General features: G+C 32.9%; 3 protein-coding genes across 5 annotated transcripts; all 3 read right to left on the reverse strand.

The window, feature by feature from the left end:
• Window positions 1–514: 514 nt before the first annotated feature.
• On the reverse strand, window positions 515–4,030 carry LOC18099347 (exocyst complex component EXO70E2). The gene is made up of 2 exons (XM_024593491.2): window positions 3,847–4,030; window positions 515–3,237 (listed from the first exon to the last, which is right to left on the reverse strand). The coding sequence occupies exon 2, from the start codon at window positions 2,926–2,928 to the stop codon at window positions 751–753; it is 2,178 nt and encodes a 725-aa protein (XP_024449259.1). The 5' UTR covers window positions 2,929–3,237; window positions 3,847–4,030; the 3' UTR covers window positions 515–750.
• Window positions 4,031–6,381: 2,351 nt separating this feature from the next.
• On the reverse strand, window positions 6,382–9,380 carry LOC18099346 (exocyst complex component EXO70E2). Of its 3 annotated transcripts, none has more exons than XM_024593493.2 (2): window positions 9,211–9,380; window positions 6,382–8,710 (listed from the first exon to the last, which is right to left on the reverse strand). In XM_024593493.2, the coding sequence occupies exon 2, from the start codon at window positions 8,530–8,532 to the stop codon at window positions 6,598–6,600; it is 1,935 nt and encodes a 644-aa protein (XP_024449261.1). In that variant the 5' UTR covers window positions 8,533–8,710; window positions 9,211–9,380; the 3' UTR covers window positions 6,382–6,597. The 3 variants fall into 3 exon arrangements, with proteins under 3 accessions (XP_024449261.1, XP_024449263.1, XP_024449262.1); XM_024593495.2 differs by having other exon boundaries at window positions 6,382–8,700; window positions 9,211–9,378; XM_024593494.2 differs by having other exon boundaries at window positions 6,382–8,849; window positions 9,211–9,378.
• Window positions 9,381–15,163: 5,783 nt separating this feature from the next.
• LOC7467899 (serine carboxypeptidase-like 25) lies at window positions 15,164–19,904 on the reverse strand. Its single transcript, XM_002324080.4, has 8 exons — window positions 19,492–19,904; window positions 18,014–18,217; window positions 17,127–17,302; window positions 16,529–16,810; window positions 16,253–16,383; window positions 16,059–16,154; window positions 15,849–15,954; window positions 15,164–15,501 (listed from the first exon to the last, which is right to left on the reverse strand). Exons 1-8 carry the CDS (start codon window positions 19,757–19,759, stop codon window positions 15,358–15,360), a joined length of 1,407 nt encoding a protein of 468 aa, XP_002324116.2. The 5' UTR covers window positions 19,760–19,904; the 3' UTR covers window positions 15,164–15,357.
• Between the last annotated feature and the right edge of the window lie 6,059 nt (window positions 19,905–25,963).

Genomic DNA, 25,963 nt, shown 5'->3' on the forward strand with positions numbered 1-25,963 from the left:
AAAAAACTCGGAAAAAAAATCGAGTCAAACCGAAAAAACCCCAGAAAAAACCGAGCCAAACCGGTTTGAACCGGTTTTTGTCCTAAAAAACAAATCGAACCAAAACCGGCCGGTTTGAACCGGTTTCGGTTAAAAAAAAAAACAAAATTTTGGTTTGCTTACTTTTTTTTGATAAAAACCGAATTGAACAAAAAATAATCACCCCTAACCGTGAAAATTAGTCGAGGTGCGCGCAAACTGGTCCGGATATTCCACGTGAATAATAAAACAAAAAACTCGTTGTAATAGTTATTATAATAGAGTTATTGAGTTTTCTTCATAGAATTTAAATTTTTATACGAGATGTTGTAGTAGGTATGGGGATCCGAGAGTGGAAATGAGAGGAATTAAGATTTATTAAGATAGATATGAATAAAACTTGTCCTCTAGAGAAAATAATGGCTAACAGAGTCAAAGTCAAGCCACTGACATGGATTCATTAATCCTACCCTGAATAGTTCATACTACCAGTGAGTAATGCCGAAGAGATTTTTCGATTACATATTGGGAACTAACAGAGATTGCAATTGGCTGGTTGTAGTTCTGTGGCAAAGCCAGCATGTTCATAAATCAAAATACAAGCTTGTTATGTTTTTATAATTAGCATATCAAAATACAAATTTGAAGGGAGAGAAGGAGGAACAAGGTAACATGGAAATAATAGACAAGAAAGTTCCATTCTTTCTGTCATCACCTGTGGGGGTTGACAAATTATCCTAATTTTGAGCCTTCAAAGAGATGCAATAAGCGATTTTGTAAATTGCTGTACTTAATGAGCTTGCTACTTATGAGTTTACTACTTACGTGATTGGCATGTAGTTCAACAAATTTCTTATATGCATGGATCACTTTGAGGGGAGCTGAATTGCGTAAATCTTCTCGAAGTTGAGTATCAGGGATAGAACATGTTGTTTGGGTCCTGCAAACCTCTTCAAAAGCAAGATAAAAGCTTCGCAACCTTTCCCGGAGAAGAGCTTTCGAGACAAAATTTGAATCGGACCCCTCGTCATTCAGTATATTGTGGATTGGATTCCAAGTAATTCTCTCATAGTTCAACACAAGCTGTTGGAATTTCTTGGTGTGCTCTCGTCTCCATTCCTCTCCAAGTATGAACTGAAGTTTTGAATTCTTCACCTTTTCAGCCACGTAATGTCTGTTGTTCATCAAGAATATGTGCTGTAAAGAAGCATCTTTAAATGACTTGGCCCTGTTGTAGAGCTCGTATTCTAAAATGGAAGCAACCACTCGAAAGTAGAGAGCCACTGGGGAAATGTCGCATGTGCCTCCATTTATGCTCTCTTCCTCTGTAGCCGAACTTAGCAGGAAGCAATTGGATAGCCATTTTAGAAATGAAGCATCCGATCCCAGTTGGAAAGCAATTGGGGAAAAGTTGGATGTATCTCCACTTATGCTCTCTTCTTGCATAGCTGAACTCATCGGGGAGCCACTGTAAAGCCATTTTAGAATTGAGGCATTTGATCGAAAGGAGTGAGCGATTGGGGAAAAGTCGCATGTGCCTCCACTCTCTTCTTCCACATCTGAACTCTTGCAAGGGGATGCTAACATGGGATCTTCCCCATCATAGTCCTTGAGGAGAAAATTAAGGGTCTCGCTGTAGTCAGCGAGAGTACTGATGTACTTCAATACATATTTGGTGAGAGGGTGAATTCCTTCAGATGGAATGTTCGCAAAAGAATCTCTCGTCATGTATGTAACAATGTAATTCTGAAATTCATGAAGTGTTCGCCTCACAGAGTCAGCCAATCCCCTTAGAACCTCATCACTGTTAACTCTAACTCGAGAAATATCCTTGTCAGAATACAAAGAATCTATATTTGGATGAAGACCAGCCAGGATCTCGTATATGTCAAGATTATGGAACAGTTTTTCTGGATTTAAGGGGTGAATAGATGTGTCTTTCCCAAAATACTTCAATAGCAGCAAGATTAAATCCCCAGGCAAAGAAACCAAATTAACCGTTCTGAGTTCCCCAAAAACCTGTCCAGAGAGCCATTTCTCACTAGCAAGATAGACACGTACAAAGATCTTCATATTCTGAATCCATCTCTTGTTCTTCGATTTTATGCTGTCCAACTCTGATTTGAAGCTGTCCCACTTCGAGAATAGCACATCTTCAATTCTCGGTTTCTCCTTTTCAAGATTGAAGAGATACTCATTCCAGGCATCTCTTCGAAGGCTAATATATGCCAGAGAACATTCATCACCATAACCAGAAATGAACATCAAATTTGCAATTCGTCTGAGCTCAGAAATGGCATCATATTGAACCAAATCAATGATGAACTCCTCTGAATTTCTGTTAAAAATACATCCATCATCTGAGTTCTCAACCAAGTAATCCCCAGGAGAGATTTTTGAGACTCTATCGGCAGCACTTGAGAAAAAAGAAGCATGGTTTGGCTCAAAGGGTTGTCTGTTTTCAACAAGCATGTGCTTGAACACCACCTCAAGCCTTTTCATTGCCAGTTGAAGAACTTTTTGAGCCCTCTGTAGCATCTTCTTTTTGCTGTCATCATTCCGACACAAAGTCTCCAGTCTTTCATTCAGCTCTCGGACTTCGCCAGCAGCATTCAGATACGCAGTAGCTTGATCAAGATGCGAGTCCCAGATCATAGGCCAATATCTTTCCCAACTCATAATCTCCTCCTGAATAACATTTAGCCTTTTTTCAATCTTGTTTTTTTCATCAGCCTTTCTTTCGCCGATTGTGATTGTGGTGGTTAATTGGGTATGAAGGTCTCCCAAAATCTCCATCTCGTCATCTGTAAGATCTTTCGCCGATCTTAATGCCATCATAGTTTGCTTCGCCGCAGCAATAAGGTTTCCTTCCCCTTCTAATCCTGGAATCACCATGTCAGGGTCCCCCATAGATTACAAATCCAAGATCACCAACAATCACAACCTCGATAGTCAATAATCAGAATATTGAACCATAAATCCTGAATTTCAACTACACCTCTAAGATTACCTTTCACGTTGTTAAAAGTAGCCTCTAAACTCTCAGCTATAGACTTCGATTCCCAAAAATCACAGCACTAAATGCTAGTCTGTTGGCTGGAAATTTAGAACATTAATTTTCCAAACCGAAATATAAACTCTTTTGCTGGAGTTCTCAAGCAAGTAACCAGTGAAGGAAATCTTGAGTGCTTGCTGCAATTAAGCACCGCGATTGAAGAACTGATTACAGGAAAGAAAATGAAAATAATTACATAAACTTAAGACCAGAACAATGAGAACTTTCAGTACACTAGAAAGAATCACTATGATCAACCGTCTCAGTAGACAGCTCAACAGTGATAAAAAAACATTGAAACCCAATTCGCTTGTGCGCGCGCGCGCGCATTTCCATAAATTTCGAAAAAAATATCTTTAAATTTTATTAATCATCACATATATTAAAAAGAAATTATTAAATATATTATCTTCTCTTTTAAGAAATTCTACATGTCAAAATAAAAAATAAATAAAAAAACTCCATATAAAGAGAATATTTATCTCTTTATATGTATAGACATATTATTTTGTTTTGTTTATTATTAATTTTCTTGAGAGGATCATTATTCAATCTTTAAGAATCATTGATACATGCTCACAGTCTCAAGATCATGGCATATGATGGCATAATAAACATAAACATATCTGAAATGAACAGGGCCAAGACAAGCTAAAGACAATCAAACAAAGAAAGGAATGGAAGGACAACGCATATTTTAGATTTTGCAGTCAAGAGATGAACAAGCAAGCATCCGATTTGTTTTCCTGAGAATACTAAGAGCTAAAACTGACCTTTCTTTCGTAGCTCTTTATCAACTTAAGAAGACATTGGAGCCACCGTCTCTCTCGGCTCTTCTTTTTCTATACAGTAAAAAGTGTTGACACCAGTGTTCAGCTATAATGGTCTTACGCAGATACTACGACATTTCTTTCCGACAGGGAAACAGGAAGTTTCCTCGCAGTGCGTGGAACTCTTACATGCATTTAACCCCCAAAAAGTCAAACAAATATATTTCTTTTTTACTTCTTTGATTGATTGAGGTCTCTTGTTTGGGAATTTCTCTGCTCTTTGATTCGGAGGGAAAGTTTCTTGGATTAATAAGGCCCAAAGGACTACAGGTGCGAAGGAACATCCATCAAAATACTTACGAAGAACAGATTGAAGGCCCAATTATAAAAAATCGCAAGTTTAATCCAAACCCAAATGCATCCATGTGAGATCATTTAGACTTTCTACCATGGTGGTCAAATCTAAAAACAAGTTAACATGAAACTTGATTTAAATAGTTTTCTTTTATTAAAAGGGTGTTTTAAAGTAATTTTTACTTGTAAATATATTAAAATAATATATTTTTAATTTTTTAAAAAATATTTCTAATATCAATACTGATAAAAAATATAAAAAAATAATTTTTTTTTAAAATTGAGTTTTAACTATCAAAGAACTATCTCAACTCAATAGCTTAAACTGTTAGGTGAGGTCCCAGAATATGATTTATATTATTCTCTAACACACCCCCTCAAGTGAAAGCCCTTTGAGCTTGAAATTTGCACAGATTTATATTACCTTGTGCTTAATTTTTATCAAATAAATAGGGATGGTGAGATTCGAACTCGTGACTGCTTGGTCATCAAGACTCTGATACCATATCAAAGAAGCATCTCAACCCAAAAGCTTAACCATCTCAACCTAATAGCTTAAACTGTTAGGTAATGTTTCAATTTATATTATTTTCTAACATTAACCAAATTTTATTTGAATCGCAAATCCGAACAGACTAATTCATCAAGTTTATAAGTCAAGTAGCCATACTAATTGAATTTAATAATATTTATTATTATTATTATTATTTGATAATAAGGAATATTTTGAACCATCTATATGTAAAAATTATTTATTTATTTATTTATGATTATTGTGTCTTTATAAGTTGCGAAAAATAAGAGAAACTTTCTACGCTGTTGATCGCTAACGAGCACGTGATACAAATATACTGTAAAGTGCACCGTTTGACTATACACGAGACATCTCAGTTTCTAGTCCATTCTTCCTTGTTGACTTTCTCAGGCATTGTTGTGAAACGGGCCAGGTACATTGCCTGTACAGCTCAACCATGTACTTTAAAAAATTAAATAAAAGTGAAATAGAATAGTTTGTAGAAGTCGTGATTAGAAGACAGGACATTGAAGTTTATTGTTATATCTTGATATTTAAAAAAAAAATGTTTGTTTGGGTCATCCAATCATTTTTTTTATTTTTTATTTTTTAAAATTGTTTTAATGTGATAGTAAATATTATTTTTATATTTTTTCAAAAAAAAAAAACTTTAAAAAATAATATTATTATAATTTCAAACACTACGATGGGTTAGAGGCATAAATATCCGAAACTGATGTTTCTATTTCTTGATTACACGTTATTCTCGGACCAACACATGATCTATGTGAGTGGCACACTTAGAGCTCCAAGTTCATTTTCTTGGGATGTATCAGATGACGTTGCATCATAAAGACTTTCAATTAACAGGGAGGGCGTACAGATGTTCAATTTGCTCATGTTCAAGTCTCTTTCACTTGGGAAAATCCATAAGAGTATAACGCGCTCTACCCTGTTATCATCTTTCCAGAATCCAGACAGTGATGGGCTCACATGTATATCATTGGAAATGTCCCCACCTGGTCTTGTTTTCTTGCTGCCATCCTTCCCTGTGTAGGAGGAGGACATCGTATGTGCTTGCAGACAAAACCATTTCTCTAGGACACTCAACTTTCCCTCTCGACTCGGTCCCAGTTTTAAGCAGCCAATTTTGATATATCAAAGACACAACAACCATTTTAGAACGATTTGCCTGTCTGCTGTGTTGAGGGTCGTGTGGCTGGTAAGGTTCAGAGCTCGGGGATTGCAGTAAACCTCATGGCCCCAGTTATTCCATTTAGTGACTCCTTCCAACTCCCCAGATGTTACCTGGCAACTGCAGCAGCAACTTGCAAGGAACGTGGGCCAGATGGCCGCCCAGTTAATGAACTGGGCACCGCCATCGTACCTGATTGGATCAGTTACGTGTTCAATCCAAATATTCAATCGAAGCCTAGCTGTGGTAATAAAGTTCCAGAGTTGTCTTCTAGGAAATTTTATTTCGATATTTCTAAGAACATTAAGAAATTTTACCGTGGTGTTTATTCATCGAACAGAGAGAGCAGGTGACATTGGAAACAAAAGCTGTCCTCGAGGGTAATATAATGGACAAAGATGCAACTAAAACTGCTGTGGGGATTGTGCAATCACAATCTAACCAGTTTATGTTAGCTAGCCAAAGAGGACAATGATACAGGATAAACCTTTTTTTTTTTTATTCCACTCATACATTACATATTGTAGAACCGAGATTTTTCAGACATTTTGGCTAGTGATGGTACGAGCCAGGCCACCTTGGCCTGTTTATCGATCAAGTGCAAATTAGAAGAGCGGAGGAGAAAGAAAATATTACAATAGCAGAGGAGGTATAAAACTAAAAGCCTGAACCCCAGGTTTAAGAAATGACTCTATGATCTCCTGTGGGGATTGTGCAATGATCTTTGAGACCCCTCGAAGAGATCCAACAAGTAATTCTGTAAATCATCTGCACTGTACTTGATGTGCTTGTCACTAATTTGATTTGTATGTCTTCCGACAAATGTCCGGTAAGCTTGGATCACCTTGAGGGATGTTGAGATTCGCAAATCTTCTCGTAGATGACCATTTGGGATTGACCACGCTGTCTGCGTCCTGTAAACCTCCTCAAAAGCGGTATAAAAATTCCGAAACCTTTCCTTGAGAAGAGTTCTTGAAGAATTGGAATTCCCCTCTTCCTTCAGTATAGCGAGGATAGAACTCCAGGTATTTCTTTCATAGTTCATCTCATGCTGCTGGAATTTCCAGTTGTGCTTTCGAATCCACCCATCTCCAAGTATAGACTGAAGATTCGAATTCACAACTTTTTGAGCCATGTAATGAATGTTGTTCATCAAGAATATGTGCTGCAAAGAAGCATCTCTATATAGCTTGGCCTTGTCATCAAGATTGCATTCTAGAATTGAAGCAACTGATCGGAAGTGGAGCGCCAGTGGTGAACCATCGCATGCACCATCTCTAGCGTTCTCTTCTTCTGTAGATGGATTAATGTCAGGGGACAATGACATGGTATCCTCTCCATCTTGGTCCTTGAGGAGAAAATTGAGAGTTTCCCGGTAGCCAGTGAGAGCATTGAGGTAATTCATAACATACTTGGTGAGGGGATGAATTCCACCTCCTGCAATAGGGTTTGTTGAGGTGCTTGTTGAAATAGCATTTTCAAATTCGAGAAATGCTGCCCTTACAGAGTCCCCCAATCTCCTTAGAACTTCTCGACAGTCAATTCTAACACGAGCACCAGCCTCATCTGCATATAAGGAATCTATGTCTGGAAGAAGATCTGCTAGGACCTCATACATATCAAGTATAGGAAACAGCTTTTCTGGTTTATGGGGACCAATAGATACAGCTTCACCAAAATTTAAAAGCCGCAGCATTGAAGCCTTTGAAACCTCAGCAAAAGAAACCAAATTAACTGTTCCCAGATCCCCAAAAATCTGTTCAGATAGACATTTCTCACTAGCAAGATAGACCCGCACAAAGATCTTCATAGTCCGAACCCATCTCTTGATCTTGGAATTTAAGCTGCCCCACTCCAATCTCAGCACATCTTCAATGCTCAGTTTCTCGATTTCAAGAATAAGGAGAAACTCATCCAAGGCATCCCGTCGAACACTAACATATGCCTGGGAACATTCATGACCATAACCAGAAATGAACATCAAATTTGCAATGCATCTGAGCTCAGGAATCGTGTAAGGATGGACTAAATCAACAATATATTCCTCTGAATTTCTGCTAACACTATCTCTATGCTGAGATTCCTCGAATGATTCATCCCCAAGAGAAGCTACTGAGCCAGCATCCTCTTCACTTGAACGAAAAGACATATGCTCTGGCTCAAATGGTTGCCTGTTTTGAATGAGCATATGCTTAAACTCTTCCTCAAGCCTTGCCATTGCGATTTGAAGAACATCATGCGCCCTCCGTAGCAGCTCCTTTTCTCCATCATCTTTCAAGCACATAGCCTCCAGCTTTTCTGTCAATTTTCGTACTTCATCAGCAGAATTTATATACTCATTAGCTTCATTGGGACCCAAGTCCCAGATCATAGACTGATCTGTGTCCCAGATCATAATCTTCTCCTGGTTAACATTTAGCCTGCCTTCATCATCACTTATTTCATCAACCTCATTTTCACTGATGGTGGTTATGGTAGTCAATTGGGTGCCAAGCTCTGCCAAGATCTTCTTCGCATCATCTGTGAGGTTCCTTTTTGACCCTAGTGCCCTCACAATCTGTTTTGCAGCAGCAATTAAGTTTTCTTCTCCTTCTAATTCAGGAACCGCTGCGTCATACTCCCCCATAGCTAGAAAGTTCACAAAGAATAGCAATCACAAACTCCCAACCAATCCCTTTGTTTGATCAACAACCAGAACTGAACCCCAATCCTGCAACCACGCCTCTTAATAATTGTCTTCCAAACTCTGAGCTAGACTTCATTACCCTAAAGGCTGAGCAATACATGCTACTCTCTGATCTTACCTGGAAAACCAAACATTACTTTTCCAAAACCAAATTCCAAATACTTGCGTATCCAATGCCAAATGGTAAGAGGAGATAACAAGTACAACTTAAAAAATGAAACTTCGCATTGTCGGTTAGAGGACTGCAAGATCATTAACTGCTTCAAGAAAAAAAATAAAAGAAGTAACTTCAAATCTACAAACAGCAAGAACAAAGAAAGGCAATAAAAACCCAGTTCATTCAGCACTACATATCAATCATTCATACAAAAAATGACCAAAAAGGAGACGGAATCTCAAGCACACGAGGGTAACATAGAAAAATATGCATATAACACAAATGAGGTTCTAAAGATTTGGCATAGTCATAGACAAAAGCAAGCTACATATAAAGAACAAAACTTGATTTACTCCTCAGAAAAAGATCAGCAAGATCTAAAAGGATAGTAATAATAAAAGAAAAGGCAGATAGAAAAAGAAACATCAACCAGTCGAGAAATCAAAGTAGAACTGACTGACCTTTCTTCTTTTGAAGCTTTTAAAGTAAAGGGTTTTCGCCTTGGAGATATCTTATCAGGTTGCTTTTGCAAGTTGCTTGCAGGCTGCAATCTCCAAAGCTCCTCTCTCTCTCTCTCTCTCTTCCCTATTTTAAGGAGAAGAAGAATACAAGTCCTTCGTTATGGATTTCTATGTGGCATCTGACCAAGCTGTTTTACGCGGAAAAATAAAGGACTTTTTCTTTTTATTTGTATTAAATATCAGATATTTATATTTCCCTCAGTTTTAGAGAAAATTTAAAATTACAGTAGAGTAGATATTTTTTATTTAAAAATATATTAAAATAATTTTTTTTAATTTTTAAAATTTATTTTTAAAATCAACATATCAAAATAATATAAAAATATAATTTAAAAATAAAAAAACTCAAAACCACAGTACCAAAGGAATCTATGATATATAAAAAGTAAAAAACGAGTTAGAGAATTCATGAATTAATAAGTATATATTTAACCTTTTCTAGATTAAATTTTTAAGAAATAATAAAAGATTTCTGGACTTCATTTTATGGATAATATGATAAAAGTTATTTTTTATTCACCTTTATTTTATTTTAAGTTCCTGTTTATTTTTGTATTTTAAAAGTGTTTTTTTAAAAAATAAATTTTTTTTATTTTTTTGTTTTAAATTAATATTTTTTGGTGTTTTTAGATATATGCTAATATCAAAAATAATTTTTTAAAAAATAAAAAAATAGTATTTTAATACATTTCTAAATAAAAATTACTTTGAAAAACAATCTTAAAAACTCTTAAATACACATATTTTTTTTCTCAATAAAAAAAACGTATGGTAGTGTTTTTTTAGAAACTGAAGTAATCATTACCTCCTGTGGGTTTTTTTTAATTTTTTTTTAAGTCTGATAATGCTATTTTAAAATTGGGATTGGATTTGGTTCATTTTTACTTTATAAGATAATCAATTTGCTAATTTCATTGTAGATTTGTTTCGATTGGGATTGGATTATATGTTGTAAATTATGTTATCTTTAACTTGAAAAGTATAACTCAACTGGTTAAGTTATAGATTTGCTTTTTAGAGGTCACTAGTTTAAATTTTACAAATCTCAGAATCATTGAAAGTTTACATAATCGTTAACTTCAAGGCCCATGAGATTAATCTAGGTGCATGCAAACTGGTCCGGATATCCATGTTAATAAAAATAACAAATTATGTTATCTTTGTTTTAAGCAGCACATAAACTAAAACTTTACCTATTTTATTGGTTTCTTTTTGTTGATTCTTCAATTTCTTACAAAACTATGTCTAGATCGGCTTTTATATTGGTTAAAAGGGCATTAGATTAGATTAAATTAAATTAAAAAGATATTGATTCTCCAAGAGGTTTCATTGTTCAGACGTCATAGATCACTATTAGTTTTAATAATAAGTTTTTGTTTTTGTTTTGGTCACTGAATTTATTTATTTTTATAATTTTATCTGTGTATATGTTGTTTGTGATGTTTGATGGGTTAATAGTTTATTCTCTCTCTGCATCATATTCTTGACGGTCAAAGGTTTTTATCACACTTCAGAATTTGAATGAAGGCCCGTTTAATAAGATATAATTTAAATTTGTACCATAAAATCACAATTAAAAAAAAAGATTAAATTGAAAAAAACAGAGGCTTTTCACAAATTAAAAAAAAAATTAAAAGGTGTGTCTTTGTCCACGTATTATCAATTGACTTGCTGTTTTGATTTTTTTAGTTTTAAGCTTTGGACTAAAATTTTATTTTATTTTATTTATGTTTCAACAATTAAATTTAAGAGAAAAGGAGATATAAAAGGTCGTTGAAAATGGAAAACTTGATCTTCGTGTGAATAGATTTAGTTGACTAAATAAGTGTCGTTAAAATACTTTTTATTTTTTATCTTGCTAGAAAAATTACATCAAGCCTCAAAAAGTTTTTTTCTTCAAGTTAATTTTCTGAATTTTATTGACTAAAAACTGATTTGATGTTAGAAATAAATTTATTAAATTTTTTAGAGTATTTTTTTATATGTTTTTAGGTGCAAATAAGGTTAAAAATAAGTTTTTAATGTCAATAAAATCAAACTTGACTTTTCAATCATCTTAAATAACTGAAATTCTAGTATAAAACAAAGTATTATCTATCTTCTTCTTTTTTTAGGTTATATATGTTTGCCCATCTAGGCTCAAGCATCTAGTTTTTTTTTTTTTGTATAACTCTTTGTTGTTATTGTTGTTATTATTATTATTATTATTATTATTATTATTATTCTTGTTGTTATTATTGAAATTCAATTTTAATATTTTTTTTCAAGTAAGATTATAACATTGTTTTTATAATATTAGCAAGCACCTTTTTTTATACAGTCGTTCATGATTTTATTTTAATTTATTTTTTTTCTTAAATGTATTTTTTGTTTGTTTTCTAAAAGCCTATTTTTATTAACATATAATTAAATAGAAAATAGATTTCAAGGATTTTTGTGCATCAACATGTGTGTATAGTATATTATTCTTATATTTTTTTAATATATTTATGTCAAAATTATCAAAATATAATTTATTTTAGTAAAGTTTTCTTTTATAATTCTTGTAAGAAAATGTCAAAATAAAGGAAGTGAATTAATAAGATAAATAGGTTTTAAATAAAGAGATATTTTTTTATCCTATTTCAAATAATTCAATTAGATTTTTTATATTTATTCTAATTGCTTTCATTATTTATAAATAAAGAACACGTCTTAAAAAAAACTATATTTTTTGATGAAAAAGTATATTAATAAGAAAAAACAATATACTAGAAAATTATCTTGTTTTAATGGAATTTCAATTATTATATTTCTTATAAAAATAATTTTATTGCTATATAATTAAAATAAAAAAAACTGAAATAATTCCCTGAGACATAATATAATATAATATACATTGACATATAACTTTTAATTATTTTTTATTAAACTCAATCATTAATTTTTCAGTTAACAAATAAAACTTTCCATGATGTTAGAAAAACACTTGCATGTCTTTTTTTAACCTTAAAAATTAACTTTTGATCTTGCCAATAGTGGACTGGAGAGCGCGCTGGTCAGAACTCATTGGTCTGATCCTATTTTTTTTTTCTCATTTATTGATTAATATTTCTATCTTGTCAAGCACCTACCTATACCTACTTCAGCTGATTTTGTGCTGGGATGATTTAATTCATTTTTTATTGGTGAGATACTTAAAGCTATAGTTATTAGAAGGTTGTTTGACTTGAGGTGTGGGTAGTTTTTTTTTTTTGGGACTCATATAAAAGTGTGTCAATATATATATTTTGATTAATGTGGATGTCCGGGCTAATTTGCGCGCACTTTGACTAATTTCACGGGCCCTAAAGTTAACGACTATGTAAATCTCCAGTGGATCTGAGATTTGTAAGACTCGAACTGGTGATCTTTAGAGAACAAACCTAGAACCTGACAAGTTTTTTTTAATATACTTTTTGTTTATATAAGATGTGGTGGGTGCTTTAAGAGGGCTCTATATTTGAAAAAAAATATTTGTGGATGTAAGTTATATATAGTTATTTTATATAAAAAAAATTAAGAAACAATTCATTTAAATGAAAGATATATATATATATATATATATAACCCACATCAACAATTTAAGAAACAATTCATGTGGATACAGACTATTAAAATACATGTGAGGCCAAATATTTATGAATTAATTGTATATTTTTTAGATTTATTAAAAAATATATAAAAAAAATTGGATCTCACCCGGAATTTAAGTTGACCTGGAAAATCACATGTGTTTGACAGGTCAATTAAAACCCAAGTTTTTTCTATTTGAAACCCGATCAATATCCCGAGTCATCCAAGTCCTAAATCAACTCGTCGAAGCAGGTGTAACTCGTAACAATGAGTACATTACTTTAATTATTTTTCAAACACTTATAATCAATTTTTACACATGAAATACTTTTTGGTAAATATAAATTTTATTAATTTGTAAAGCTTTATTTTTATTTTTAACTAGGATTGTACTTCAACAAAGACAATCTCAAACCATCCTTATCTGGTTAAATATCACCAAAATATTTAGATTTTGTTTTTAAAAAATTCACAAGGTCAAACATTAAAATTATATTCAATGAGTTGTTTTAAATTATCTAAAAATAAATCTAATTTCAATCGGTGGGTAAAGTAGTTCGTAATTGATGGAGAAACTACGACGAAAGTGACGGCAAGACTGTTGCTTGGAACCAATCATTTAGGTTGAAATTTGATTAACACTTTTCATTTGATGAAACTAGATTTGCTATTTGTTTTCGTTATTGAACATGTTTTTTAAAATATTTTTTTAATAAAGTATTAAATTGATGCATTTTTAAATATTTTTTTATATAATTTTGATATAATAATATTAAAAAATTAATATATATATAAAAATATTAATTTAATATGTTTTTAATTAAAATATGTTTTTAAATTTTTTTTAAACCTCATTAAAAAGTTTAGTGATTTGGTTGTTTATTATTATTATTATTATTATTAGTTTTTGCTAATATAGGTGTCCAGGTCAGCTTACACATACCTTAATTAATCCCTCGGAACCCTGAAATTAACGATTATGTAAGCCTCTAGTGGTCTTGAGATTTGTGGTACTCGAACCAGTGACCTCTGAGGAGCAAAGTTAGGACCTGACTAGTTGAATTATACCCTTCAAGATTAACTGTTTTGTTTTTGTGATTAACGTGAGTGTTCAAATAAACTTGAATGTATTTTAACTAATTTTATAAATTTTAAAATTAATAACTATATAAATATCAAGTGATCATGAAAAAACTCAAATTTATGATTATTTAAATAATAAATGCAAATCTAAGAGCTAGGATTGAGTTGACTGTTTCTTATTATTACCAATACTTGTGATATCTATCCATCTTTTTCTTGAAATAAATTTTTCCACAAAGAGCCAACGTCCCAAGGAACATCAATCTCTAAAAAGATTGAAGTACCTTGTTTAGAATAATAATAATTTTTTTTTAAAAAAAAGAAGAAGAAGAAGAAGCAAAAGTGATGTCATGGACTGGAAAATGATGTTAATATAAATAATTCTTCCACGACATCCATACAAAAAGTAGATAGACATCAAGGCAAAAACAATTCAATCAAGAAAAAGCTGACCAGTCAATGTTTGAATTTGTTTTTAAATAGCGTATTCCAAAAAAAAAAAATTAAAAATAATATGACTTAACTTTTTTAAAAAAATTCAAAGTTGATGGGGGTACTGCTTGAAAATGCGGGTTAACTTGCGTTTCTAAAAAAAATAATTTTTTATATATATATTTAATCGTTTTGGTACGCTGATCTCAAAAATAATTTTTAAAAAATAAAAAAAATATTATTTTAATATATTTCAGCATGAAAAAAAACACTTTAAAAAACAACAACAACTATACTTTCAAACAAGCTTGACACAACTCAATAAGCTAGAAATAACATGATCTATTGATTTTTATTTTTATTTTTTAATTTAATTTAAGATTTAATATAATACTTAAGCTGATTAGGGAATAAAATAAAGTTTGTAAATCAGTTATTTTGATAACCCAAGATTTGGAAAAAAAATAAAAAGTTATGATAAATAGGTAAATATTAAAAATAAATAGTAAATAAAACAAACTTTTTATTCTGCACAAGAAGATAATTTTGTTTAGAAAAAAATAGGAATGGGATTAGGGTTCATGTTTGTGTGATATAGAACTAATTTAAAAATATAGATAAGTATTGAGAATAAAAAACACATAGAACAAATTATTTATCCTAAATAATTTTTATTAAAAAGGGTAGGGATTAGATTAGGGTTTATGCAGAAAAAAAAATCAATTAAAAATAGATAAAATAATTTTTTTATCCAGTAAAGAAAAGGAACGGATTGGATTCGAACTAAAGCACAATCACAGAGCAAAACCCTCTCCATTCCATCTGCCTCTCCCTGCTCTTACACAGTCAAACTCTTTCTTCCTACTGAAATTCCTCAATGGTTAAATAAAATCTCTGTCTACATTGCAACAATAACAACACGAAAGAAACTATGTTTTACTAAATTGGAGAGATTTTTCTTTCCTTTTTTGTTTTATTTCAAGACCTAGGAAGGGGATCCCCTTTCAAGAATGATTTGAATAGCTGAAGAGCTGCTCTGGGCTTGAAAAGTGGCACTTCATGGCCAGCCCCTCTCACTGTTGCAAAAGTCAGCCCTTCGTATACCTCTGTCCAGCCTCCCACCTTCACAAACATCCAAACACAACAATTCAAAAACCCTTCCCTTTCTTAACATACAGATTCATTTCCATATCTAGTTAGTTTGAAGATTCGTATGATCCGAGATTGATTTGCTGATATTAAAAATAAATTTTAAAAAGTAAAATAATAATCAAATGGTGTTAGATTCTGGTAAAAGACAAAGTTTGTTAGCCTCGATCTCGTTGACTTTGTATCCTATCAATCTGTTGAAATATATTAAACAAGGACTAATTCTTGCAGGTTTCCCTAGTCGGATTATAAGCATATTATCACAACATTCAATCAATTCCAGTATAACATAAACAAAGAACATGGGACAGAATCCTTACCTGCTTCTTAACATACCAAGGATACCATGGGATCTTTGTTTCTAATTTAAGATTTGCAAGGGAGAATCTAGTAGCTGTAACTGGGACCACTGAGTCGACGTCGCCACTGCAGTGGATCGATAGGAGAAAAAAAAAGTGATTAACTGTTAAAAATTAAATATGAAAAACAATTCTGTAGAGTCGTTGGATTAACCAAGACAAATATCTCACCTGAATACCCAAATCCTCAATCCACTAGCAAGCATTTCTCTGTAAATTGGGAGAACTGAAACATCCGAGTCGTTCCAGTTGCGATTTAGGACCTCACTGTATAAGCAAAAACATCAGTTTAGTTCTTGAAGTAAATGCATGGATTCCCTTGTTTTTTTTTGTCAGTGCAGTTGCCTAGAGCTCTGGTAATTCACCTGCAAGCAGTCCACTTGTATGGAATGTTGGTCACATTGGCATGAAGTTCTTTCTGCACATCCGGCCTATTGTAATAGATCTCAGCATATTTTTCAGTACAAGGATCATAGCCAGATATTTGTCGGAAAACCTGATAGTTATAGAAAAAATAGGAGATATATCAATCATTTTGTACCTAAGCATATAGCATATGGTTTTTTTTTTTTTTTTTTGACAAAATCTACCCAGAAATACCAGTCTTGTCAGTATTGCTAAAGCTTGATTTATATATATACCTTATGGGGATGGTGAGGCAATCGAATAGTGTGACGAGTGGAGGTGCTGCCATCAGAGTTGTTACAAGGGGGTGAATAAATGTTGTACTGGTCAATATTGCCAAATTCTTGATCCATGGCATAACTATACAATGATTCACATTCGTCTGACTCCTTCTGCCTTCGAAAATCACAAGTGTTGACGAGCTGCTGATATGTTTTATCAGAGATCATTGCATGGCTCCACCAGTATGTCACTGTTCCAAGGTTGTCATAATAGTTGTCTGTAACTGCATTCCCAACCTGGAATCCATTTCATAATAATTTATAGATTATATAAATGCAATACACGGGGACCTAATTGTCTGATGAATATACAATTTATAGATTATATAAGTGAAATCACTTTAACGTTTTACAAAACCAGGCACAGGCACAGCATTTCTAATTGTCTGATGAATGGGACCTGGAAGCTGTGATCTTAATCAGCAAAGAAAACCATTTTCTAGGAATAGAACTTCAGCCCATGATTTCGTCTGGTTGTGATTGTGCATAACACACAACTGAAAACAAAGCAATGCAAATGGATCTTATAGGTAGTGTGGGGATAAAAAGTTACCATAAATCCTTTGAGATTTATTGGATGCTTGGACCTTTTATTGTACTTTGTAATTTCTCTAGCCAGCTGAGGAACATAATGGCCTGCATAACTCTCGCCAGTAAGGTACACTTCCCGGTGCTTGAATCGCGGGAAGCGATTCATCCATCCAAGCAGGAACTCCAGTGAGTCCATGGCTGATCATTATTACAAATTAGATTGAAATCGCAATAAATACAACTGCAAAGACCGAAGCATGCTCATCATATGGCTTGTAAAATTTCCTATTTCAGATATTCATGAAGTGCACTAGTACGTCGAACGGTTTACATCATATTTCAATCACAGACAATACACAAACTATAGTAGTCCTGCAAGGATTAAAATACTATAACAAGCTTCCCCTGGCTGGCAATGATAACATGGACCAAGGCCCGTGTATCTAACAATATGCAATTATACATGGAGGCATATCAATAATAATAAGACTCAATCCCATGGTCGACCCGTCCCAAGATCCAGTTACCGGTCAAATGGGTTGATTAATGGGATCAACCCAAGTTTTTTTTTTCCCTTAAACATCTTCACTAACCCTGTTTAGGACGGATTGATGATCACCGAGTTGAACTGACCGAATCATGTAATTATGGGCATATCATGTTAAAGTATTACTTGTACGAATCATAATCATAAAGCAGTGATTAACTTGCTAAATCTAAGTTGATCAAAGAAATTACTTTACTACCAATGATAAGCTCTAGGACCTATGGCATCATCATTATAATATTAATTGTAGCGAGGTGGCTGGTTTTTCAAATCATGGCCTAAGAAATCTCCTATATGCACACCTTCTTTTACAAGCAAACATAGCAATAACTTATCTAACGCTGGCATAAAATGACTTCTACCAGTGCGAACATCGCCAGTGTCAAGCACATCAGAGGACCGGTTGCTGTAAGAGAAGCCAACACCAGCAGGAGTTTCCAGGAACAAGAGGTTGGCCACAGAGTTCCATGAAAACTTGTTGAGGTATAATCCCGAGGCAGTCTTGTTGATTCTAAATGGGCCTATCTCCTCAGAAGCACCATACGCCACAGAAGAGCAACCAGGACCTGCTTATTTACAAGTAAAAGGAAAAGAGATTAAAACCATGACGTAGAAGAGATGGGTCTCAAAAACATACCAGATCATGCGGGTTTGTTAGAAATGGTCAGAGATCGTGCCAACAAATCTGACTCCACATCATGTATTTGCCTTAATATGCAAAGATTCTCTTAGACTCAACCCAATATACAGAGTGATCTAAGGATTGCATTGTAGAGACTTAATTTTCAAAGTCGGTACTGAAACTTGAGCTGACGAGTGTGGTTTAGCAAGCGAGGACAGACTGGGTTATGCTATAATTTGTTGGTTTAGTTAATGCATTAATGGTGCACCTGCACAAGCTGACAGAGAGGACTAAATGAAGTCGTAATTGCTGTAACCTAATAATGAGGCCTCTTCCTGGTTGCTCTCGAGCAATTATCTCTCTTTCTATTTCACCCATTACATATTTTATTAGATATTCTATCGATTGATGGTTTCAAATATCCATTTAAATATTCATTATTAATCTAAAATGAAATTTTATATAATTATCCAGAAAAGTTCATTTAAATTCAAGTTAAATCGGCATCCTGTACATGTACCTAGACGCATACGTATTTACTCTATCTTTTGGAGTGTTGTGTGCATTTTTTTAGCCTTTTCAAGGTGTCAAAATCTTCTGTTTCCTCATTGGTAGTTAACAAGGGTGGGAATGCGCCTAGTCATTCTACTATCATTTATTAGTAGTTGGGTCATCATTTTTAGCCATTGGTAGGCCATTCATGTGGGCACTGACCACTGCGCCTTTTTTCTTCTCTTCTCACTAGTTTCTGCCTGCTGCATAAAAAGTAAAGGCACCTCATCGCAGATTAACCAGAGAGAGAACTAAATGAGTTAAACTTCCATGCCTCTTTTTGGATGAGTTTTAAGTTCCAAACAAAACAACGAAAAGAAAAGAGGTGTTTAAAAATTGATAGTGCAGTGTATAGAAACTCATAGTTCCAAAAGATATAGAAGAAGTCTCTAAAAATCTTCACCATTCGTTTCCATGCCTGCAACAAAGAAAGTTTCTGATATATGTCTATTTCTAGATATAGAAGGAGAAACAAGGGCTGGAGTAATTCTTGTACCAAATACAAGAAAATGCATGTTGACACAAGTATATCCCACTAATGTTTTCTTGAGAACACGACGAGGCAATATCCCTAATGACCGATATATAACAATGACAGAAAATCAAACTAGTGATGCAAAGAGACCTGTGGAGAAAGAGAAAGAGGAGAGGAGAGGGGGGTCTAACCTCCATTGAGCCAAACAACCAAGGGTTTAGACAAGGGGTCATGGACAGCCTCGGTGAGCCAGTAAAAGAGAGCTCTACCAACAGCTTTGTTTACTGTAACATAGCCAGAGAATTGTTGAAAAGAGACCTTAGGCTGGCCAGGAAGTGAGGATATCCTGTCTGCTTCTTCTTCTTCATTCACTGCGTGGTGATGACTAGCACTAGAGAAAACAACTAAGAGCAAAACAAAGACAATGGAAACAAAGATCTGTTTTTCAGCCATGACCATGGCCTTTGTTGGTGGAAGAAGAAGCAGAAGTGAAGCAAACAAATGGGCCTGCACTTTCTAGTGTGTGCGCGAAGCTGAGTATGGAGAGTGTCACTCAGTTTGGATTAAATAGGAGAGAGGGGGAGGGAAGGCATGATCTATGGACATCATCACCCAACAGCACAACAATTTGGCCATTTGGGCACCCATTACATTTGCTACAGCAGAGGCCAATCTTGAAAAGACAATACTAGCCCCACCTTTTTTCTTATAATAAATATTGAGTCAATGAGGTGTCTATATAAAAATCATAAATATTTTTTTTTATTTTTCTGGAAAAGGGTTATCTTAATTTCTCTGTCTCAGGCAAATGGAACTGGGATCACATGGTTAACGCTTGCACATGAAACAGTCCCCTCTAATCCTCCATTAATTCCTCTTGTATTCATGTATGAAACTTTGACCGATACCTTGCTTTATTGCCTTCGTCGCTTCATCCATTACCATCACTTGCTTTTGTGTTTCTCTCCCTCTGTTTTGTAATGATGATTTGCTCTCGGATGAGCTTCAAAAAGAGTGGCTTTCGCTATGTCATAAAGAAAATCGTAGTTTGTCATATACGGTAGTTGTTGTCCAGAGCGTATTACTTTAGTGATCATCGTCTCCTTGCAAAAAGATTTGCAGGAAACAGAAAGTTTTTCAAGCAGGAAAAGGGCCACAAGGCTACGAACCTTACATGCAGCTTGCTATGAGTCCATACCCTTTGAATTTGTGCTCACATAACTTAATAATAATCTTATTCACATAAAAATAATGATTTACTTAATTCCAAATTAAAACTCAGAGGCAAACCCTAAATAATCTTCGCGTAAGCAAGGAGCTAGGTGGAAGTATAATAAAAAGCTTTATTCTCTGGCTCTCTTTACGTGCACGCGAGAAGGGTGTTTTGAATTCCATTTACAGCATGCTGTGTGGGCATGGTGATGATGGCTGCCTTGGACTTGTATTGCCCTTCAAAGGGGTGTCTATGTCATCCTCCACTATTTTATTCCTTGCTCTCCTCAGCAGTGCCGCTGCTGTTGCTGATAACAGATCATCATCGATCTTTTATCTTCTTCTCTCATCTTCGATACATTTCCATCAAATTTAGCATTTTATGCTCACATAATATGTCCACAGCATTGCTTAATCTAGTAATGCTTTGAACAGGGATGGGCTGTGTTTGGCCTTTCTTGTAAATTTATTTTCATGCATTTGGCAACACGCAAAGTTGCTTTGGAAGATTCGTTTACTCAAGTTTCTAGTTTTCTCTCAATAATCTCAACCGAGGATGTGAATACATGTTCTTTTGCTTGGTTTTCTGAACTAGTAGAGCTGGTAGCATTTACAGGGATGGCAATGTGGCATGATACATGGAGAGGTATGTATATGAAATAAAAACCAATGTTGAAGGATTAAGAAATGGAAAAAAAAGAAAACTGAGTTAACCTGCAACTTGGAATAAACAATCTCAATATTAAAAAATAAAATTAAAAAAGATAAAAAATGACCAAAGTTAACTTAAGTTAACTCGCCAAACTCGTGACCCGAGTAACAAGACTGGAAAAATTTTATAGAAAAAAAAAATTATGAATCCTAATTTCAAACTCACCAAATATATAATGATTATTTTACCCTTTTTGAAAAAAATTAATGAAATGCTTTTAGGGAAAAACATTGTTTGCGAGAGAATTTATTGTTCATAGAAACTATATAATGATCATTTTACCCTTTCTAAAAAAATTAATGAATTGGTTATTAGGGGTAAGATAGTCTTTCTACAAGGTTTATTAGTCATTATTAGATTGATCAAGGACAAGTAAATCTTTTTGCAATTTAAAAGCACAATGAAATGATTAAATTACTATTGAAAGCATATTTTTGTTTAATTAGCATCCAAGAGCTTTTTTGTATTTTTGTTCTAGTTTTTTTAGTTATAATCAAGTTGGTTAAAAGAGAATTTGATATTTTAATAAATATAAAATATAATTAAAAAGACCAAAACTAGCTAGCGCGTGCACCATATGTGCTAGCACATCCACCACTCCGTCATATTCAAGTAGTACGTACAACGGATTACGATGGCTAAAAATAACGTTCTTTGATGTTTTTATAATCATCTCAATGGACCCTCTCTTCTTAGGCGATGCATATAGCTTAGTGACTTTCGGTTTGATGTCAAGAATTTTTTTTTTCTTTTCTCTTTTCACCTCGATTTTTACGCCTAACCCTCTAATTTTTTAAAACAACTCTTCATTTTATTATTCTTTCAGATTTAATTTCTGTTTTTTAATCACTATTTGTTTAATTTCAAATAATTTATACAATTGAGATTTTTTTTTTCAATTTCATCTTCCTTTAATTTTTTTATTTATCAGATTTAGTTCCTATTTTTTTTATTCCTATTTATTTTATTTGAGTTGATTTTTAATTATTTTTTTACGACCATCCTTCAATTTTGTTCTTCCTATTAGAACTAATTCTTATTCTTCTTTTTTACTCTGGAATATTTTTTGATATATCCTTACAATAAAAAAATATATTGGTATTGTTCTTTTAATCGTGAAAAGAAATAACGTACGTATAAATGTAGTGGTAAACTAGCTGTACAAGATTTAGAAGCAGCACTACTTATGGCCCGGAGAGTAGAGAGTAGAAAGCGAAGCAGAGAGTAATGGGGGACAGTGCTTAGGAGTGAAGGTGGCGTTGACACTGTCCCAAGCATATCTAGGCCCCCCACACTCGGCACTGTCCCTCGCACAGGCATTGAAGAAACGGGGAAAGAAGTGAAAAGAAGGTGAGAGAGTCTTTCTCAGTAGTCAATGGCCTCTATTTTTACCCTGCGCAAAGCCTTGAAATGCCCATACGTTTCAGTGGAGGAACTGGGCGATGGGCAGCCATTATAACTTCCCAGAAGAAAAACTGAAACTGGGAACTCATAATTTTCTAGTGAATATTATTGTTTAATCGAGAAATCTTCAAGAATCAAGTTGGCTATGGAGAATTTCTTATTCTGAAAGGAGATTTTTACTCGCACTCAAGAAAAGTCTGGTCGTCTCTCTGTTACTGCTATGGACATGCCATCGTCGGAATGGCCACTGTTAATTACACTGCAGAAGCAGCAGAGTCTAGCGTAGAAGGTCATCTAAACACACGTGCCATTGACATGACCTCCCAATCAGAGATGGATAAACTGCTTAGCTATTGGCTAAAGCTTCATTTCGATGGTCTTCTCTCTTCTGCATGCCCTCCTTTTGGCTTCGGTTTGCGTCATATTGAGACCACTGCTTGCGTAAAGATACAGTTAGTATATATCACGCGGTTTGATGAATTTTAAGTATTACTTTAATTTCTTTGAACTAATTTTTGTTTTTTTATAAAAAAAACCCATCAAATCAGCTTACAAAAATTCATTCCAAAATGAGTTTTTACTATTTGGGGCAATAATATTTAATCCCACCAACAACTTCAAGAGTTCAAAATAAATTGCCTTGCACAGTATGACTAGTTTTAATGATTCGCTGCGGGTCCATAATTTTTTAGCAAAAAAATAAATAAATATGCAAGTTTTTTGAATGTGTTTTTTTTTAAGATTATAATTATAAATAAAAAATTTTATGCATGTATTTAATTAAACAAATCAAGAACTATCTATACCAATAAAAAAAATTTGTTAATACATCTATTTAACTTGTCACGCTACATGTTAAATATTTTTTTTCTATCACAAAAGAATTAATGTTTAGATATTATTAATATTTTTTTTACATTGAGTAAAACAATATTACTATAAATAAAAAAGTCGATGCTTACATATAATAAAATATACTAAAAATTATACGCGTTAATGAAAACATGTGATCTCAAGCTAATTATTAGTGTAGCAGAATAATAGAATAATTTTGCAATTGCTACAGTAAAACACTATTTTCTTATTCTTTTTATAATAAGTTTTTTTAAAAAAAGTGTAAAGAAAAAAAATAAAAAATAAATTACAAAATAATAAAGATTCGAACAAAAAAAAAATAGTATAAATAGGCTAAGTGTAGAGTGGTAAATATTCAAAGTGTAAAAAATAAAAAAATAATATTTTTTTCCAAAAAAAAGTGTAAAGACAAAAAAGGAAAAACTAAAAAAATATAACAGAAAAATGAAGATAAGAAAAAAAAATGATAATAAATTGGCCAAGTGTAAAATTATAAAAATATCAAATATAAAGAAAACAAATATAAGAAAAACTTGTTTTCTTAATTAAAAAACCTAAAAATTAAAATTTTATCATGCTACAGTATCACTGCAGTAACAAATTTGGCAAGATTAACAATCATGCCATTTCTACATGAAATCATCATTTCCTTTGAGTATTTGTATAATTAGATCATTGTCCGCGCTACGCTACGGACAAATTATTTTTCTTAATGTAAAAAAAATCTAGGTGTTACTAACATGTTTTCTATTATAAATGAATTTAAATTGTATGAGGGCTGGCCTAATATGACCGGGTCAACTTGATGGCTCTAAAAACAACCCGAAAAACCATTTAAAAATTAGTTTGACTAAAAACAAATCAAAGAAAACATGTTTTTTTAAAAAAATATTGAGACAAAAACATAGTGGATCAACCCGGGTTAATCTGCAAAATCCGTGATTCGGATCATGAGATCAAGATAACCTTATAGAAAGCAAATCAAAACCAAATATGAAAACTCAATTCTCAATTAAACAAATGTTGAAGAATGAACCTGAAAAAAATTCAATAAAAAAATTCAATTAAAAAAAACAAACAACTCGAGTCAACTCGGGTTAACATGTCAAATTTGCAACCCAGGTCATGTGACAGAGATAAACTCCATATAAAGCAAATCAAAATAAATCATTAAGCTCTATTCCTAACCAATACAATGTTGAAGGATGAATTTTAAAAAAATATCAATTAAAAAATATAAAAACAACTCGAGTCAACTTGGGTTAACCGACCAAATCCGTGATTCATGTAATGGGACCAAGATAATCTCATAGAAAGCAAAAAAAAAAAAAAAAGTCTAATTCTAAATCAATTAAATGTTGAATGATGTAATTGGGGAAAAAAATTAAACTAAGAAATGAACAAAAAAAAACTTGAGTTAACCTGAAATTTGGGATAAACAATCTCAATATTGAAGGATGAAATTAAAAAAGATAAAAAGTGACCTGAGTCAACCTATGTTAACTCGCTAAACCTGTGACCCGGGTAATGAGATTGAGAAAAATTTATAGAAAGAAAAAAAAAATTATGAATCCTAATTTCAAACCAACCAAATATTGAAAGATGAAATTGAAAAAACTAAATTTAAAAATAACAAAAACAATTTGATTTGAGTTAATTTGCCGGACTTGTGACTCGGGTCATAAGATTAACATAACCTCATAGAAAGTAAACAAAAAAATAACCTGAGTCAACCCAGATTAATCTACTAAACTCGAAACCAAGGTCATGAGACTGTGATAACCGCATATAAAGTAAATCAAAACAAATTATGAAGTATAATTTTCAATAAACTTATTGTTGAATGTTGAAAATGAGAAAAAAAAAATCAATATAGAAACATGACACAATAAAACAACCTCAGTCTACACGGGTTAACCCTAAAAATAGGTGACCTGAGTCATTAGAGTGGAATAACCTTATATAAAGCAAACCAAAATAAATCACAAAGCCCAATTCATAATCAACCCAATGCTGAAGGATAAAATTGAAAAAAAAAATATCAATTAAAAAAAGACAAAAAAACTCTAGTCACTAGGTTAACCTGCCAAACCCGCAACTCGAGTCATGAGACAGAGATAACCTTATAGAACGCAAACCAAAATAAATCTTGAAGTCTAATTCTCAATCAATCCAATGTTGAAAAATAAAATTGAAAAGAAAATTTCAATTAAAAAAGACAAAAAGAATGACAAGTCAACATAGTTAACTCGCTAAACCCGTGACATGAGTTATGAGCCCGAGCTAACCACGTATAAAGTAAATCACAATAAATTATAAAGTCTAATCTCCAATAAATTAAATGTTAAAATATAAAATTGAAAAAAAAATATTTTTTTAAAAATAAATAAATATTATTTAAATGAATAGTGTTGTGAGGTGGTGATTAGATGGTAAATGGTAAATTCACCACCTCATTTAGTTTATATTATATTACAAGA

The sequence above is a fragment of the Populus trichocarpa genome, chromosome 17, assembly GCF_000002775.5.
Source record: "Populus trichocarpa isolate Nisqually-1 chromosome 17, P.trichocarpa_v4.1, whole genome shotgun sequence".
Taxonomy (NCBI): Eukaryota; Viridiplantae; Streptophyta; class Magnoliopsida; order Malpighiales; family Salicaceae; genus Populus; species Populus trichocarpa.

What these genes read in the sequence shown, in the direction of transcription:
- LOC18099347 (XM_024593491.2), bottom strand. Translation starts at nt 2,928, where the DNA reads ATGGGGGACCCTGACATGGTGATTCCAGGATTAGAAGGGGAAGGAAAC.
- LOC7467899 (XM_002324080.4), bottom strand. Translation starts at nt 19,759, where the DNA reads ATGGTCATGGCTGAAAAACAGATCTTTGTTTCCATTGTCTTTGTTTTG. An exon ending in TAAATCTCAAAGGATTTATG is followed by an intron (nt 16,811 to 17,126) that starts GTAACTTTTTAT and finishes AATGGATTCCAG; the next exon opens with GTTGGGAATGCAGTTACAGA. An exon ending in TGCCTCACCATCCCCATAAG is followed by an intron (nt 16,384 to 16,528) that starts GTATATATATAA and finishes TATAACTATCAG; the next exon opens with GTTTTCCGACAAATATCTGG.
- LOC18099346 (XM_024593493.2), bottom strand. Translation starts at nt 8,532, where the DNA reads ATGGGGGAGTATGACGCAGCGGTTCCTGAATTAGAAGGAGAAGAAAAC.